Source organism: Seriola aureovittata, chromosome 1, assembly GCF_021018895.1.
Source record: "Seriola aureovittata isolate HTS-2021-v1 ecotype China chromosome 1, ASM2101889v1, whole genome shotgun sequence".
Lineage (NCBI taxonomy): Eukaryota > Metazoa > Chordata > Actinopteri > Carangiformes > Carangidae > Seriola > Seriola aureovittata.
The window spans coordinates 19,166,647-19,184,532 of NC_079364.1; the positions used below are offsets into that span (position 1 = coordinate 19,166,647).

The 17,886-nt window shown below is 38.4% G+C and overlaps 1 protein-coding gene across 1 annotated transcript in view; it reads right to left on the reverse strand.

The window, feature by feature from the left end:
- The window catches only part of LOC130174222 (CUB and sushi domain-containing protein 1-like), a 409,154-nt gene that overhangs the window by 14,652 nt on the left and 376,616 nt on the right, over positions 1-17,886 (reverse strand). Inside the window, exons 60-71 of the mRNA XM_056383857.1 lie at positions 16,470-16,655; positions 12,892-13,068; positions 12,076-12,261; positions 7,289-7,462; positions 7,100-7,166; positions 6,551-6,657; positions 5,165-5,238; positions 4,055-4,166; positions 3,654-3,833; positions 3,085-3,147; positions 2,212-2,373; positions 656-768 (exon numbers count right to left, since the gene is read on the reverse strand). Of these exons, the coding sequence (XP_056239832.1) occupies positions 656-768; positions 2,212-2,373; positions 3,085-3,147; positions 3,654-3,833; positions 4,055-4,166; positions 5,165-5,238; positions 6,551-6,657; positions 7,100-7,166; positions 7,289-7,462; positions 12,076-12,261; positions 12,892-13,068; positions 16,470-16,655 (1,601 nt within the window). The remainder of the gene's footprint in view (positions 1-655; positions 769-2,211; positions 2,374-3,084; positions 3,148-3,653; positions 3,834-4,054; positions 4,167-5,164; positions 5,239-6,550; positions 6,658-7,099; positions 7,167-7,288; positions 7,463-12,075; positions 12,262-12,891; positions 13,069-16,469; positions 16,656-17,886) is intronic.

A 17,886-nucleotide genomic window follows, 5' to 3' on the forward strand; every position in this document is an offset into this window, starting at 1 on the left:
GTTGGGAAATCTGTTCTGCTGTGTCCAATGGATAGAAAAAATCACCCCAGATGACAGATGGCAATTAGATAGTAGGAGATAAACCTCCATTCTTTATAATGGCCAACTTTGCAAAGCATTAACTATTGGATGTCTTCATTTTGTACTACATTCTACTATTTATAAAAGAGCTAAAGAAAGTAAATATTGTGGACTGGCAAACGTGATAGCACTTTCAGTCTATTGTATGTATAGCAACAAATGTGTGTAGCGTAGAAATGTAATTATCAACTTCACCTAATGGTGAGAATTTTATGCAATAACTTATTTCTTAAACCTTCGATAAGGAGATGGAAACAACAGCATCATTCCTCAACTTTGAAAGATGTTAATTAGACTTGTATTTCAAAATCTGCATTGCATAATGTGACTGAGGATTTCCCATCCAGCGTGGTGGACCGTACAATATCACTGTTACAGAACACGGAAGGGCAACAATTCAGTATTATCATTTATCGAGTTCAATGATACATTCATATCTTGTTTTTATAATTCTGTTGTCCAGAAATATACACATTAATATAGTGATATTGATTGTGATTATCATTAAAGGGATGAGTAAAACCTCTGTTCACTTTAAAATGCTTCACATGTAAAAATAAGAGGTTTGTCTTACATATCCATCCATCGCCCAGTTGTCATTTTTAAACTTGCTGTAGTAATGCTCTGTTGGCCCCTTCACCTGGTAGACTTTCAACAGCAGCTGGTTTTCCTCTGACTTATAGGTACCTAAATAGAAACAGAGTCAGATTAGTGCCTGATCCTGGTACAGTATCAATAACAGCCAGTTAAGTTCTAAATTGTGTTGGCACTTGGCAGGAAAAAGAGGAAGACATTGAGCTAAAGGAACCATGGGAGGCTGACAAACAGTAAGACAGACAGACTGGGTGGTAAGCAAACCGACAGACAGGCTGAGTGACAAACGGAGAAAAGGAGACACATTGACATTTTGAATTATCGTACTCTATTTCCTCCACCAAGTACCTGACACATTACTGGGGAAAAAGTGACATTTACCCTTCAGCTACATGTCACTACTTGGTTAAGTATAGTACCAATACAGAACTGTTGCTGTTCTATATGACAAGTCCATGTAAAAGAAATATCACAGATTTAAAATGAAATCATTATACGATGGCAGGCCTCGTCTCCCACCTGCAGAAGATCTTCTATGACCCTGGGTTCAAGCTGAACTATTGATTGTGAAATGTCATTGTGAAATGTCAAAACATTCATGAGTGTCAATGGTAGAGTCAGATGGTTTTTCTCAGCTGCTTAAAGATTATTCTGAAGGTTTACATTCGAGAGTGCAGATTTACCTGCTTTGTTAACCTGCCAGTCATCTTCATGCAATATTCTCTATGTATTTTACAGTATATACAGATAAACAATACTTCTGGGGCACTGGGGAACTGCTATGTGATGTTGTTCAGGTAGTAATTTGGCCCATTAGACCGGTGTGATTCTGCAGATGTACTGGAGTAGAGGGGCCCTGGCACACAACTTGTTCCCACCAGTGCCCCTGCATGTTTTATTATTTAAGATATTAATGACCTGTTTCTATTCTCCTTATGCTCTGCAGCTCTTGCACCAAACCATTTTCTGCCTTGCAGACTGTGAATGTTTATAAAAAACTTGAATATACTTATGTGCACTGCGCCACTTTCAATCTGCACATCAGTGATGCCTTTTTGATAAGTGTGAATGAAAGCTGGATCTTTATTAACCTGCTGTGCATTTACACCTACGGGAGTGCCTCCACTCGTGTTATTTACACTGCATTTAAAGTCTGCAAATCTTAAACCTCTGGGATGTAATTGCTATTTTTTCTTCAGTGAAAAAAAGGTGGTGTTGCAACATCACATTTTCATTCATTTTAGTGCCACATGAAACAAAATATTTTCTAACCATTTTCAATATGCTCTTATCTTTTTCTGGGTCATTTCTATTTCACATACATTTTATGACCTCTAACAATTAAGAGAGGAATTGTTGGTGAAAGTTTAATCAGAGAAAATAAAACTCAAAAAATCGGTTTATTGGATCAGTTTTATGGATCCATGTTTTTCAAGCTTTAAAAAATTTAAATAACATAATAATAGTTCAGAGTAAAATTATTTAGTGACTCTGAATAATAACTTTAAATAATAGTAGTGTTTCCCTTGATTTTACCTGACAGTCTGATTGACACTCCGCTGGTCTCCAGTAATGTGACGTTAACTCTGCCGCTGGTTGCATTGAACCCAGTAACTGTAAATGTGGTGGGCTGTCTCTTCCCTAGGTACTCGTAGAAACCACTCCATTCAGAGTTTGGAGAGAACACATCCACTGGAACTGTGATTAAAAAAGGGGAAAAGAAATCAACAGCAGCATTAGTGGCAGATAACTTTACCCAGCTACAGCTTACAGGTCATAAATAGAGATGTTAGACATAAAAAGGTCAGGGTTAAGATTACCTTTTGTTTGTGTTTGTTAAAACACAGACAAAACATATTTACCTCTGGTTCCTTCATAACTGACTGCTGCAGTGGGTTTGTGTCTGGATATCTGAATCACACACTTAAAACTATGACTAATTCAAAACTCAGCTGCTTCAGTATTCTTGCAAAGATCTCACAACTTTGGTCTTTTTCTCTGGTGTTAGTCTCTCTCCACTGGCTCCTTCTAAATGCCTATATTGATTATCAAATCCTACCTCAAACTTACAAGGTATCACATGGTATTGCGCCTGAACTCTTACTTGGTCTGTATCTAACTGGACCTCTGTACACAGGATAATTGACTGTCAAAATATAAATCTGAAACAAGACTGTTTATCCAGACAGAAGAACACTGACTACAACCTCCTACCTCAGTAGCCAGTCCTCTCTGGGACACACTTTGTAAAAATCTTGTTTATTGAAAAACAATATAATGAACTCAGTTTGAAATGCTGTAAGAACAAGCTGTCAAGGAACGTGTAAGTTCATAAGAATATTTAATGTACATCTGTGGTGCATGTACTACTGTGTGTGTTTGTGTGTTGTAGTTGTTTATTCTGCATACCACGAATCTTGTTCTTCTGGACATCTGATTCTCCTCTGCCTTTGGGATTGACTTTCACTCCAACTAAAATGTAAAACAGCATTAAATTTAGTTTAGCTCACTTGACAGTTAAAGGCTTTCTTGACAATACATTTGGTATAGACAGGATTGGGAATAGATGACTGATATAATATGTGACAGGACTGAGAAAACTAAGACCAAGAAAACTATTTATTAATGTCAATTACAATGACATCGGTCACTTGTGGGTATTCCACAGACAAAAAGGATCCTGTCTGGTTATAAATCTTATTGTTTTCTTGTCATCACATCACAGTATTCACAGCCATCAACTCCTTGTCTTTGAGACTAGATAGCGCCACAAGTATGTGATAAAAAAACAAAAACAATGTCACACTAACATTCATAGTACTCCTGAGGCTGATTTATGAAAGCATAGCAATAATATCAGGGTGATAATCTGTACTTATCTTAAACCATATGGGATTATGACATCCAGTTTGTATTTTAGACTCAACATCAGCCCATTTTACAGAAGCAAGTGCATCTTTAAGATAGGATCTGAATACCTTTACAGAGCGGGGGTTTGCCCGACCATCTCCCATCACTTTTGCAGGTTCTGTGCTCTGATCCCCCGGCCAGATAGAAACCGCCTTGACAGGTGTAGATCAGCGTATAACCCAAGGTAGGCAAGTCCATAGATCGAATGTCTACATTACTGGGGGTCTCCGGCTGTCTGCATGAATGGGCTGAGTGAGGAGGAGAATAATCAATTCACTGACATTAATGACTTAACTAGACTAAGACAGCAGAAGGTTTCTCTCTGTGAAACAAAATTGAGAGTACAAAATACAAGCTACAACATAAACCTCAACCGTGACAACAAAACAGAGCGACTAAATTAACATCAGTTTTTTACTACTATGATGAGGACAGCTAATAGATGTACACAGACATGGTATTTTCTTACCTATGCACTCAGGTTGAGTTCCACTCCAGGTTAGATTTTCTAGGCACGTTCTTGTGGTGGAACCAAGGATGTGGTAGTTTTTGCGGCACTTGAAGGAAATCTTACTTCCAACCTACATTACATGAAAGCACAATATAAAAATCTATTAATTTACTGTTAACACCACACACAGCAGCATGGGCTAGCTGTCATTTAACTTGAAGAAATGTCTTACTGCCAAAATAAGTAACTGTGAATTAATGTCTTACCTCACTGCTAATTCAAACAAAACAAGAAAAAAAAGATACCCATTTTTATCATTTTGTCTCTTTCAGTGGATTTAATCCTTAAATTTATTAAATAATTTAAATAACATTGTTACTCCTGCATCACATGCGGTGCCTGTTGTTTCTAATGACGGTAGTAACCATAATTTCCTCTCTTTGTAGAGATGTCAGGGGAAATATGACGTGGACAATATCCAATTATGCCTTCGCAAATTGAAGGATTTGCATGTTTGCTCAAATTCCATTGAGGATTTGATGGCTAATATATTCCATCAACAGGTTTTTATCAGTGAGCCTAGTCCTTAAGACAAAAGAAAATATTACCTGTCATTCGTAACGTCTAACCTTAGAGATCTGGGAGTAATTTTTGACCAGGTCTTTATATTTGACCTGCATGTTGAGTGTTTGGATTGGCTCTTGATTTTTTCAGCCAAGGGCCTTTGCAAACCTCACGCTCATTGTATCTCAGAAGGAGATTAATATTTATGCATTTATTCATCCTGCTTGCATAATTGCAAATCATTTTGTACTTTGTACTACAGTACATCCTTGAATCATGTAACAGTGTCAGAATACTGCTGCTGTTCTCAGATCTCATATCCTTACATCCTTTAAATGGCTGCTAATCAAGTTTAAAATAAAAGCTTTAAAACTGACATGCAAAACTTGTTTACAAATCTCTTCGAGCTGACATCTTATTGTTAAGAAATGCTAAAGTCTTTTATTTAAAATTAAGTTTTGATCATTCGTTAATACCTCTTACCTGTATTTTACATTTGTTGCATATCTAATGTAATTGTAGGTATTATACAGTAGTTTTACAGTCAACCGATATGTTTCTCACCTGAAAGCCTTGGGCTATGACTGGGATACCATAGGCTGGAGTTCCTGGGTCACGACAATTGTTGAAGGCTGGGTCTACACACACACACACACACACACACACACACACACACACACACACACACACACACACACACACACACACATACACACACACAGATTACTATTTTACACCGCGGTTAAGGTTGTGAAAGAGTCTATTGTAACCTGAATCCTGACTTGACAGATACACAAATTAAGATGTATATGTATTCACATTTTTATAATCACTCCTCAAAGAAGCAGACTTCCAGTCACAGTGCAATGTGACATTATTTTGTTTTACACACGTACAATTGCTTTTGTTGGATTTTTCATTTCATCATACAGCAGCAATTTTAAAAGAAAAGTTATGAAGCATTTTTATTTATAGTTCTATATTGTATGAGACATAATACAGTTATTTTTAGCAGAGCAACATGACTTGAGTTCTGTGATGGCTATTGTGTTGATACAAGGCTGCATTACACTTCAACTATTACACAGTGATTCAGATTCAACCTTGTGGTTTCACAACTTTTTAGAAAAAAAGCTTCATGCTTTCACAACAGTTACCACAAGAAACTCAAAAATCAAGGACTGCTTTCTAAAATAAAATTGTTGTAGAAATCAAATGCTGATATCAGAGCTGCACACTTCAGTCACTGATTAGATCTCCAGCTCTATCTGCTCAGGAATAATAATGCTACAAGGTGTAGATGAGTTCGCTCCACAATCCTGTTTACCAATAATCGGGTTGTCACAGAATTTTATTCATAACTTGTCGATGAAATGTTTTCCTTTGCAGTTTCTCCACAATTATGGACAGACTATAATATGTCACATTTCAAAGATTAACATGACGTTCTGTCAGTGCTGGTAATGTTGTTTCTAAAATGTATTAATGTTTTTCTGTGTGATAAAAAAGTGTTAGGAGCACTGATGACTATGGCACATCTGTTTCCTTCAAAAGTGAGCACCAATAACTAATAACAGAGTGAGTTTCATGAGATGAATAAACTATAAATTCAACAAAAACATGTTTCCAGCCATTTTTTCTACCAACTGTAAGATATTATATGCATTTATGGATTCACTGTGGGCATATGTACTAAACATCAAGGGTATGAAGCTCTATGGACATATAACACTGTTAGGGTAAAAAAAGTCTGCTGTAATCACTAATTATAAAAAGTTAATATATAAAGTGGTTTGATATAAAGCTATATATTATATTATATATATATATATATATATATATATATAATATATATATATATATATTGTACACAGTTTACAGTTTCAAAAGCACATGCACTTTCAGTAGATCTATGGGCAAAAATGAAGGTGTGTGTTGTCTTTTAATTACCTATACAGGCTGGTTGCTGGCCACTCCAAATCCCATCAGCCTCACAGACTCTGGAGGCAGAGCCTACGAGCAAGTAGGGGGCATGGCAGTAGAACCTGACTTCTGACCTATGTAGGAAAACACATATTCAATTACACAAGCAAATCATTTTAAATTCAAATATACGTGATATAAGTGATGAGCAAATTATTTCAGGCATTGCTTAATTTTGTAAAATCTATCTCTCAGCCGTCTGTTATCCATAAGGTAGTTTAGGGTGTGATAAGTGTATGAAATTTAACAACCACGTCACCTACATCTCTTTATTCACAAACCAAACTCTACTTTGTCCTTGTAATGTTTCAGGTCACAGTAAAGACCTAACTCCTTTACATTTCTACAAGTAACCATCAATGTTTTGAGCAAATATCAACAGTATTTCAAACATAAATTTCGGCTTACTACAGCATAATGCGGGCTCGGCAGAAGTAAATGAATATAGTGGAAACACTGTAACTGTCTGATTAGCAGCAATGTTAATAATAATTTTAATTATATTTAACCACTGACCGGTATGAAAAGATGTTCCCCTCTCTGAATCCTCCTCCGGGAGAGCCAGGATCGCCACACAGGACAGCTTGAAAAAGACAATACTGACAGTTAACGCTGGCTTGAATGTTAAAATTAGGACAACGGTGATGTGCATCACTTAAAGTTAAGCAGCAGTTTACGGAATACGTAGTGGGTCAGCTAACTCACGCAGACACTGTGGTACATCTCCTGTCCACGTCCCATTCCCCTCACAGGTTAACACAGCAGGAGTGGACAACTGGTAACCATGGAAACAACTGTAGCTAACACTCGATCCCCATGAGTGATCTGTACCCTCCACTTTCCCATGATGTACTTGTGGAGGAGGTCCACACTGGATCACTGAGAAAAACACACACACACACACACACACACACACACACACACACACACACACACACACACACACACACACAATCATGTAAAAGATTATCTACTGATAATTTAATATAATATCATTAACATACAGTAGCTCGAGGGACAACTCGTATGTAGGCTCCAGCAAGTGTGTGTACGAACATTGAATAGATGTTTTCACACTATGTCTGTACAAAACAGATACTTTAACAAGTAGTATGCTATTAATAGCTTATGTGGTTACAATGGGGATATTTATACTTCATTTGATCTTTTGCAAACACCTATTTAGCAATTCTATCTTCTGTAACAACAAATAAATCTGCACCAAGTAAAACAATAAGCACTCACAAAGACAAAACAGCAGTTAAGACATGTCCCTGGTGGTAGCAGCCCTAAGATGTGGAAGAAGTGAACCAACATTTGAAATAATACCTTCTTGAAGAAAAGCCTGAGAGACTTTAAGAAATCCACACTGCAATATTTGCCCAAGGCCAGACATCTTAATATTCAGGGTCAATGTATATGACAAGATAGCCACAGATGGGATGTGTGACATCAAGTGAAAACAAAGAACAGCAAAAGCAGCAGACAGCCATTTCTACTTCCACTCGGTTATTGGGAGTTATCTGCCACATTGTTTTCCTTAAGTCTGCTATGAGATGCTGACAATATTCTATAAAAGACAATTTTACCATCAACCTTCTTTTTATGAGTGGGGTTGCTTTTTATGTAGCGCAAAATGATGCGCAAAAACCTACAGCTACTTTTAAATTTGACTTTACAACTGCTGCTGCACATAACCAATGTTGAAGGTTCCAACAGATCAAATTCATTAGTTTGCATTAAAAACACATCTGTTATATATGGAGAATTCACAACACACTGCTTTATGCACAATGAGGTTACAGCATCTTTTAAAGATGTTCAGAAACCCAATTTTGTGGATTCGTCTGCGTGCACCTGTGTGTGTGTGTGTGTGTGTGTGTGTGTGTGTGTGTGTGTGTTCATACATGCAAGTAATTCGCATGGATGTCTATTCATACAACTTCATACCGTCCTGATAAACATCTGCGTGTGTGCGTTCATGATCGTGTGTGTGCCTGACTCCCTCAGATAATGATAACCATCTGCATGGTTTCAAACATCTAATATAGTCAGTGTAATTCTCATCTAACCAGGAGACAGATGGTTTCACGCTCCATTCACTCTTCTATGATGATATACAGTGCACACAAGTACACACACAGAGAGGGCGGCAGACAGACACAGATACGCAAGCAGGCATGCACTCGCAAACAACAAGTAGCACGCTGTATATACAGTAGACGCAGCAAAAAGCACACGTTGATGAACAGGGAAAGGAACTGATACATTTATGAACATAATTCAGTAATATGACAAATCAACAATTCCAACTTCAACAATAAATCCCTCAAACACTTGATTTTTTTCTCTATCAATCTTTCCCTTATTTCCTTTTCATTTGTCTCAATCTATTTCTGTGCCTCTGTTGCACTATGGCTAGTCTTTTGGATGCAGAATCAAAGTGCAATTAACAAAAAATTGTTTTGAACAACACAAAAGAACAAAAAAAAAAAAATCTTTTGTTGTGGTTGTGGTTTCTGGGCATCTGCGGCTGCTCACGGCAAACTGTCCTGAAGAAGCCTTGCATCTCCACAAAGTCATCCTGCCAGACTCGAAAAAAAAAAAGTGTTTCTCTGTGTTCTGCTTCTTGTTAGTGCCATTAAAAAATAAAAAAATAAAAAAACCGACACAGAAGTCATTGCCAAATCACGGTTTCTTAAAGCATGTCATTCATAATTTTTGTTGTGTAACTCTAGGAGGAATAGCTGGTGGCTAGCCAGCAGCTAATGGGGATTCAAATTAATAAATGAATGTGTGTTTTCTTCCCCCTAAAAACAGCTTTGTTGTTAGGCATCAAACTCCAGCTGTCTAAAAATAGAATAAAACCACCGTATTGACTTCAGCAGTTCATATTCCAGACCAATATTTCTGCAGGTCTCTGATGCCCAAAGAACACTTGTGTCTGTAATTGAAGGTTTCTGAACTCTTTTATTTTCTATTTGTGTCTCTCCCTTGTTGTGAATACACTGGTTTTGCTTCACATGACTCTGGAGGAGTAACTCATCCATGCTTGCTTACCCAACTCTTCTCTTCTCTCTGTCACTGTGATCATTGACTCCTTTTCCCTTTACCCACCCTCTCTTCTTTCCTCTCATGTCTCCACATTCTGTTCTTTCTTACACTTTGGTCCCCAGCCTCCTTTCTGTCTTCTTACTTCTTTTTCTATCTCTCCCTCCAGCCCTTCTTCTCTTTCTCCCTGCACTTTTTTCCCTGTCCTTCTGTCCCAGCTCCAGTCCTCTTTTATTCTCTTCCTTTGCTCTCATGGTCTCTTTCTTACACTGTTGCTGCCTCTCCCTGCCTCCTTCGTCTTTTAGGCATATGTCTCTTTGCACAATTCACCCAGTCAACACATTTCATGGGCTTAATCCCTTTTCTCACTGTGTGTTTACAGGTTTGGGGGCAGGTATTGATTTGCCTCTCTGTTTCTCCCATCACTCGTTTCCTCTCTCTCGCTCGCTTCTCCATCGCTTTCTCCTTGTAGCCCCACTGATGGCTCATCACATTCTCTTTTTCCTTTTTAATTCACTCACTTGACTCTCTCTTTTTCTATCTCCCATTTTCTGTCTTTCTTAATCTCTGCATTACTCTTGAGTCTTTTTGTGTTTTTGTGTCTCTCTAATGTTTTCCTCCAATACACCTATTCATCCATTCTGTTCTTCCTCCGCCTCCTCTCTCCTCCTTTAACTCCCTCAGTCTTTCTTCCTCTACCTCCCTCCATTATCCTTCCTCCTCACTGCTTTGCTTGCTCAATCTCTCCTTCTTTCTACGTCTCACTTGATTCATATAGCCTGTCAAGCAACACTTTCATGTCTTACAACTCCTTCATTCAATATGTTTCTGTGTGTGCATGTGTGCCTGTGTGTGAAGAAGCTGCTGTTCCAAAACAGGATCAAATGAGGACTTGTGGATTGTTTGAAGTGGATGAAAACAGAGGGGATGAAAACAGGGGAGATGAACAAAAAGATGTGAACAGTAGAACCTAGAGAGCAGGGGGAGGAGCGAAGGAGGGCAGAGAAGAAAAGACAGGAAAGGAACCAAAGGAAGAGAAACAGAAAGAGAGAGAGGACTTCCAGCCTTTTCCTACTTGTATCTCTCCCATTCTGTCTTTCCCCCTCTATTTCTCACTTTTCAATTTCCTGCCCCAGTCTCATTTTCTATCACCTACAGTATCTTTCACTTCTCTGTTTTTCCTCTGTCTGCATCTCTCTCTCCGGTTCCCTCTCAGTAGCCTCTCTGCCCCTGTTTTCTCAGTTTTTTCATCTCAGTTCAAAGCCTCTGCAACTGCAGGAGCCAGCCGGAGAGTTTCTGTTTGTGAGAAGAAGCGGCAGGGAGGATCTCAGGAAACATTCCCTTTTACTGTTGTTGAGTATCATAGTCTAAACTCTAAATATGGGCTGTTGTAAAACTCCAGCTCATTTTGTTTTAATGCATTCTTTTTTATTTTCCCCTTTGTGTTTGTGAAGAACAGAGGGCTTTCAGGAAATAAACCCCATTTTAACACTCTGTTATTGTAAAGAGAAATGTTAATCTTCCCTTGGCCTCTTTCTAATGCACTGCTAAAGTCACAATATGTTATTTTATTATGCCATCTTGCATTGGCATACTGCTGTTCTTATTTAAATTGCCACTTGATTTTGTCAGGCTTTTTGGTGCAACTGCACAGCTCTATAACAATAATTACCATTGTTATTCTTTACTGTTAAATACCTTGTTGTTAGGTTTCTGTTACATTGAGACTTGATATGTTTTCTTCAAGTCATGTTCTATATGGTGTTCAGCTGCACTGTAGAATTTAACTACATCTTGGTGTATATATATATATATATATATATATATACTTGCTATTCGGGTTCAGTTGCTCAAAATCAATAATACTTTGCTTGCATCTCATAGACAAACACAAAACCATATCAGTAGATTAAGGATACATTTATACATAAATATGAATTATTGATTGGTGATGGGTTGCCAATATCAACTCTCAAAATTTAATTAAATGTTCATAATACGTGCTTGCCCACACCACACTCTACTTAAATTTATTTTCTATAGCATATAGTTCAGTACAGTTCAAGTTTTATAGACTGCACTTTTACATTTTTGGTCCTATTTTTTTATTTTGTTGATAGATGTTATTGATGTTAATTAAATCTTTCTACAAAATCAAACTATATCTACCATAATATTTGCTGCTAATGTTATGTTTTTGAAATGGTTATGTTTATTGTAAAATGTGTCTATCATAACATATTCTATATACTTACATATTGTATATATTTTTCAATTACTCTTAAATAAAAAAAAATGGTATTGGCCTCAAAAGAACTACTATTGGCCGACTGTCCAGCAGATCCCTCGATGCAGATTCTATTTTAAGATAAATTCAAAAGTTGCTGTTCGTGTCCTGTTTTACTTGGGGAGTAGGTGCTATGAGTGTTGGTTCTTCTCACCTTTACAGTTGGGTTTGGTTTGGTTCCAGGTTCCATCTTTAGTGCAACGCAGAACACTTCGTCCAGGTCCAGGCTGTTCCATCAAGTGACCAGGGTTACAGCGGTAGGTCACTGTGTGGTTGAAGGTAAACTCACTTCCGAGATAGATCCCATTGGCTACCGGCCCAGGGTCTCCGCAACTGATCACTATGGGAGGTGGGAGAAATTTTATAAGACAAGTCACGAATACAGTAGGTGGAGTGTGTGTCGATGATGATGTTCCAGCAAGCCTGCAGTAGTGTAGAAGTGCACCAGGGAAGTGACATTCTTGGACTTCTAATCTTTCTTACTATATCTTACTGTGATTTCTAGCATAGTCTGAAAAACTATGTTTTTACTTCTCTCTGCCTGCCCCTTAACCTCGCCCTCCTACTCGACTTTCTCACCGTCTGCCTTCCTTAACTTCCCTGAAGCACATCTCCGCTTCATTTCATCTACCTCCCACCTTCTTTTTCTCCTTTTCCCTAAACCTCTGTCTGGCTCACTTAAACTACACAAGCTGAAAACTCAGACACAACAACCTTTCACAGTTTTGCATCTGCACAGCAGCAGGCTCCCCTAGTCCATGCACGATTTATGCTACTCTACTATATCCTTTGCTAAAAAAACATTACTCTGCATATACCAACACTGATATTATTTGCAGAACTAGCTTCAGTGCTATAGCGAATAAAGCTAGTTCAAACTCTGCAAATGTTTCATGATAATGACTACATCCCTGCTGTTACCACTAATAAAAACAACAGTGATGAGGCAATACCATTAAACCTGTCCTACCCGTGCAGTCTGGGGGTTGTCCTGTCCATGTCCCATTTGTTGTGCAGTGTCTTGTGGTCAGGCCTGATGTTTTGAAGCCTTCCCAGCATGCATAAGCCACCGAGTTCCCGAAGGTGATGCCATCACTGAACACTATTCTGCCGTGTGCTGGGGTGCCAGGGTTACCACAGGATACAGCTGAGAATTGAGGAAATATTAAACAGCAGTGATTAATCATACTGATAAAATCAGTGTGAGCAATACTGTGTTGCTGTCACTCAAGGCTGATCAGCTGTGGGCTGAAATAATGAGATTATCACTGGAGTCAGCTGGAAATAACATAAAATATGAGACCTTGAGGTAGTGAGGCTGATTAATAAGTAAAGGTAGTTGGATTGATTCCCAGCACGGAATGGCAGATGTACAGCATTCCACTAGTGTGCTAGAGGCTGGTAATATATCTATAGCACCCACTATAAGTGCCACTGAGCAAAACACCAAGCCTTAAGATGCTCCAAGGTTCTGCGTGTTGTTAAAAAATGAGAAATGATGTCTGCAGATATGTGTGCAACAGCATTTTGCATAAGATCATCATGGTTAGACGTCCAACAACTGTGGAAAAAACAAATAACAGTTAGAAGAAGCATTGGTCATGCAGCAGGGTTGTGAAGCTAATTATCAGTCAGTACTTGTGGACAATGTCCTTCCATGATTATCTTGGGGAAAACAAAGTCTTAGCAATAAGAGCACAGAGGATACATATTTATAATTTGAGAATGGCTTTAGGCTTGACATTGCAACATGCATTAAGACACACTAGTGTTCATCTTCACAGCTGCTACAACAGGCTGTGCACTAAAGCCCATGCAGTGCGTTGTTCTCACAGTATTAAACTTTTCTTTTAGACAAGTCAAAGCCAAGGATCTTTATCCATCCCTTTGTTTTTGAACCACTGTTGGTCTGTAAGACAAAACTGTCAGAGAGGACACAAGAATGCAGAGGGATAAGACTCTACAGTAGCGATCCATCGATCTTAAGTTTGCTGGCGCAGCACATTAACAGAAGCGACAGGAATTAGCAACTAACCACAGCACATTTCACTAATAAGATCATGACAGCTGATGGCCTTTAACAATCAGACACCTATTGACAGGATTCATTAGTTAGAGCCCTTAAAAGCTCTGTCCAAGAGTGTGTGTGTGACAGGGTGTGTAGGTGGACATGAACATCATGCAAAGCTATGTGTGTATGTCTACAGCAGCAGTCTGTATTTGTGTGTGTATTTGTCTGGATGTGTGTATGCATTTCTTTGTGTTTTTGTCCCAGTGATAGATGTCTCATCCTTTCTGAATCAGCTTTTAACCACTATTAGCTTAATGAAAAACAACTGTGGACAGAAATAAATAAGTAGCGTTACACAGACACACTCACACACAAGGAAAAAGACACACACCTCTAAGGTGTGTGTGTGTGTGTGTGTGTGTGTGTGTGTGTTTGTGTGTGGGAGGGGTGTCTGTAAGGCTAAAAGGCTAGATTTTGATGTTAGTGATTCAGTACATGTAGGCAAACCATGACTCAATAGAAGTAAAATTCATTGCTAAACTGTCAGACAGTCTGAACCACACACTGTCCACAAAGCAGCTCAACTGCTTGATATCACTTCAGTTCAGAGTCCTGCGTCTTTTAGTACTGGGAGACGGTTGCTTCTGTTAGAGTTTTATTCCAAAATGAGATACAATCTGAAATATTGATCGCTGGAGTGAAAGAAAATCATTGCGGGTTTCTATTAACACATCTGAGTGATTTAAAAAAAAACAACTAAATTCTATGTAGCAATGATTGACATTTGTTTTTTAAATGAAAAAACATTGGTCAAAATATATGGCACTTTGGTATTAAACATTTCAAACTAAAGCTGCAATTTAGTAGCCAAATATATTTAAAGTTATCTGAATAGATCCACTGCTTATTCTTCTCATTTAAGTAGGCTTGGCCTTTATGCTTTTCTCTGTTCTATATTTAGTATACCGGTGGTGTTCGGGTCACAGCCACACAATAATATATAAGAGTACACAAAACTGTATGACTCACGCTTCCTCCCGCTATCCACTAAAATTACTGCCAGAACAGTGCATCTATCTAACTCAATCTAAAATCTGCATCAGGGTACAACGGAGTTAATGTCAGCAGTGTTTTATTCAACCCACCTCACATAGTTGGTAATAGGGAGCATAACACAGGCAGCAGCTCAGGATTCCAGTGTGCCTAACGCACTTTGGGGACTCACTTTAATTTCCCCTACACTCCCATGGGTTTTAAGTGTCTTTGAAAACTGCTGTTGTATAGGATGCACTTTATTACCACAGTGCTGTGGAAGATCCAGCTCAGTCAGTCAGGAGTGAAACACTTCAGTCCTTTGTATGTGGGCCACACAGATATAAACATGCACATGCGCGCTCGTGCGCACACACACACACACACACACACACACACACACACACACACACACACACACACACACACACACACACACACACACACACATTTAAATCTCCATTTTTTTTGCAAACTGCTATTGCTGTGAGGCTCTTACATTATATGAACTGGATTTTTTTTCTGTTGAATGTCAAGTTGGTTATTGGTCAGTCTACATACCAAATCACCACTTAGGGTAAAGGTTTCTTCTTGTCTTGTGTGGCAATTGTATGAATTACAGACTGCAGTGGTTAAGTGAGAAATCAGATGAAGAATGATAATTCATAGTTTAGTTTAAGTTAAACTTCTGTACATAATGCATTTCACTATACAAATATACTCACTTTGCTTCATTTTATGAATTACATCCATCTCAATGCATTCATGTATAAGCAATGAGTAAGCTTCACCTACACAATAACTATAATGTACAATGTAGACTGTAAAATGTATGTAATATGCTTTAAGGTATATTTGGCAATGGATTAGTTGCTTACTGTCAGTAGCATGTGCACCAAGCACCAAATGGCATCAAATGTCACCAAGTGATGTAGCCTGATGTTACATGTTATATTCTCCAAAGAAGAGATTAAGCTGTTCGACTGAGCTGATTTATTTTGACATTAAAGGCTGAATAATTAAGTCTATATGCCGCAAATGCAGGGTGCTGATACAAAATCTGCATAAATTTCTTTTTACAGCAGTGTTCTTTATAAAGTGGGTTGGGACCAAAATGTAACCTCAAAATAATTCAGGGATCACTTGCTATCAAAATGTATTATCATTTCTAATAAGAAAATTCATCATATGCTATATTGTCACAGCCTTTTAATAAAACAGCGTTAATGAAGTGTTCATATGAATGGAAAATAGTGTGTAACAGCCCATCAATATCTATTTTGACTCCAGGAAAATTTAATTGCTTTGATATTCAATATGAAATAACCAAGTGATATGGCAGAATTAAGAATGTTATGTCTATAAAAAATAAAGGTGGTGTGTATGCTGTTTGAAGTGTTAGTTGCAGTATAGGTTTCTAATGACTTTTGTCCCATCTGTCAGTAGAATCAAATTTTAACTTAGCCACACAAGTCAGGTAAATAGTCGTTGCGACATGTCCCCACCTTGACAGACAGGCTGCGTGCCGCTCCAGGTGCCATTGTGCAGGCAGGTCCTTTCAGCTGAGCCAGTCAGACTGTATCCCGCCTCACAGCTGAAACGCAACAGGCTCTTGGTTTTAAATTCTTGCCCTCCCAGACGGGCCCCATGGGGAGGGATCCCTGGGTCCCCACAGACTCCTGGACTTACACCTATGGTGAGAAAAGAGACATAAAGTTAATGTACTGGACACACATCAATAGCCAGACACACACACACCACTGAGGCAGCCAAGGACACCCACGTAGTTCTGAACTGATGAGACACGGCAACCACATGCACTGCAAAGCTAAATACACTCAGCTGCATTCAACTGATGTCCATTACCCTTCTAATAGGTTTTAGTGATTTTATGTAACTAAATGGTGAAACACAGGATCAGGAGGTTGTCTCACACTGGACCCACCATGCTAAAAATATATATGTGTGCATTCATGCTTCAGGTCAACAACATCCACTAAAAAGCATTTGCGATATTAGTCATCTCATAATCTATACTGCAGAAAATGCACAAATGTTTTGCGTACTCAGTCTTCCATATACAATGACACACACACACACACACACACACACACACACACACACACGCGCATGTACCCACACACGCACACTTTGTAAAACTGTACTTTGCATTTAGGCTATGCCAAATTGTTCTAGCATTAAAAGCACTGAGCGTGTCACAATTTTAGCAGCTTAAGTTCCATCGGTAGGGATTTGTGAGTTTAACAGGGTACAGCTCCAAATGCAGCGTCTTGCATCTCAATGAGGCCTTCAGCTGCAAGATGGATTCTGCCCTGCTGAGCGCTCTGTTTTGAGGCCAGCAGAGTAAGCTAATTGCATTTCAGCTGTAGAGACAGTTGATGCTGAGTTTGGAAATGATCAGTTGTAGTGTTGTGGGATCTGCATAAGCCTACTGTAGAGCAACACTTACAACCTGAGTAGCAAACCAGGACTCTTCCACTTCCTTTCCCCTGCCCGTTTCTTACACATGCCGCTCAAGCAGAGTTCTATACAGTGCAGCTCAGTTTAAACTGGTAACACAATTATGTCAATTTTGCAGTATTGCTCTGATGATAATGACATACTATTTTATCGAGATCACTTGGACGAGTGGGATTTTCAAACGGTGACGTTTTATTTTATTCAACGCACCAGCAAATTACTAGACTTTAGTATAATGCTTTATATGCTTTAAAAAGAGTTAAAAAATGTTGAAATGCTTGGTACAGATTAGTAAATGGGTTAACTGACTTTAAGTGATTCATTCATTAAATTGTATACCATACTTCTGGTATGCGATTTGTGTCTGAAATTGTGGAAACTATCTGTCCTTGAACACATGCTCATATAGATTTATGTCTCAGTGCCTTTTTTCAAATTATA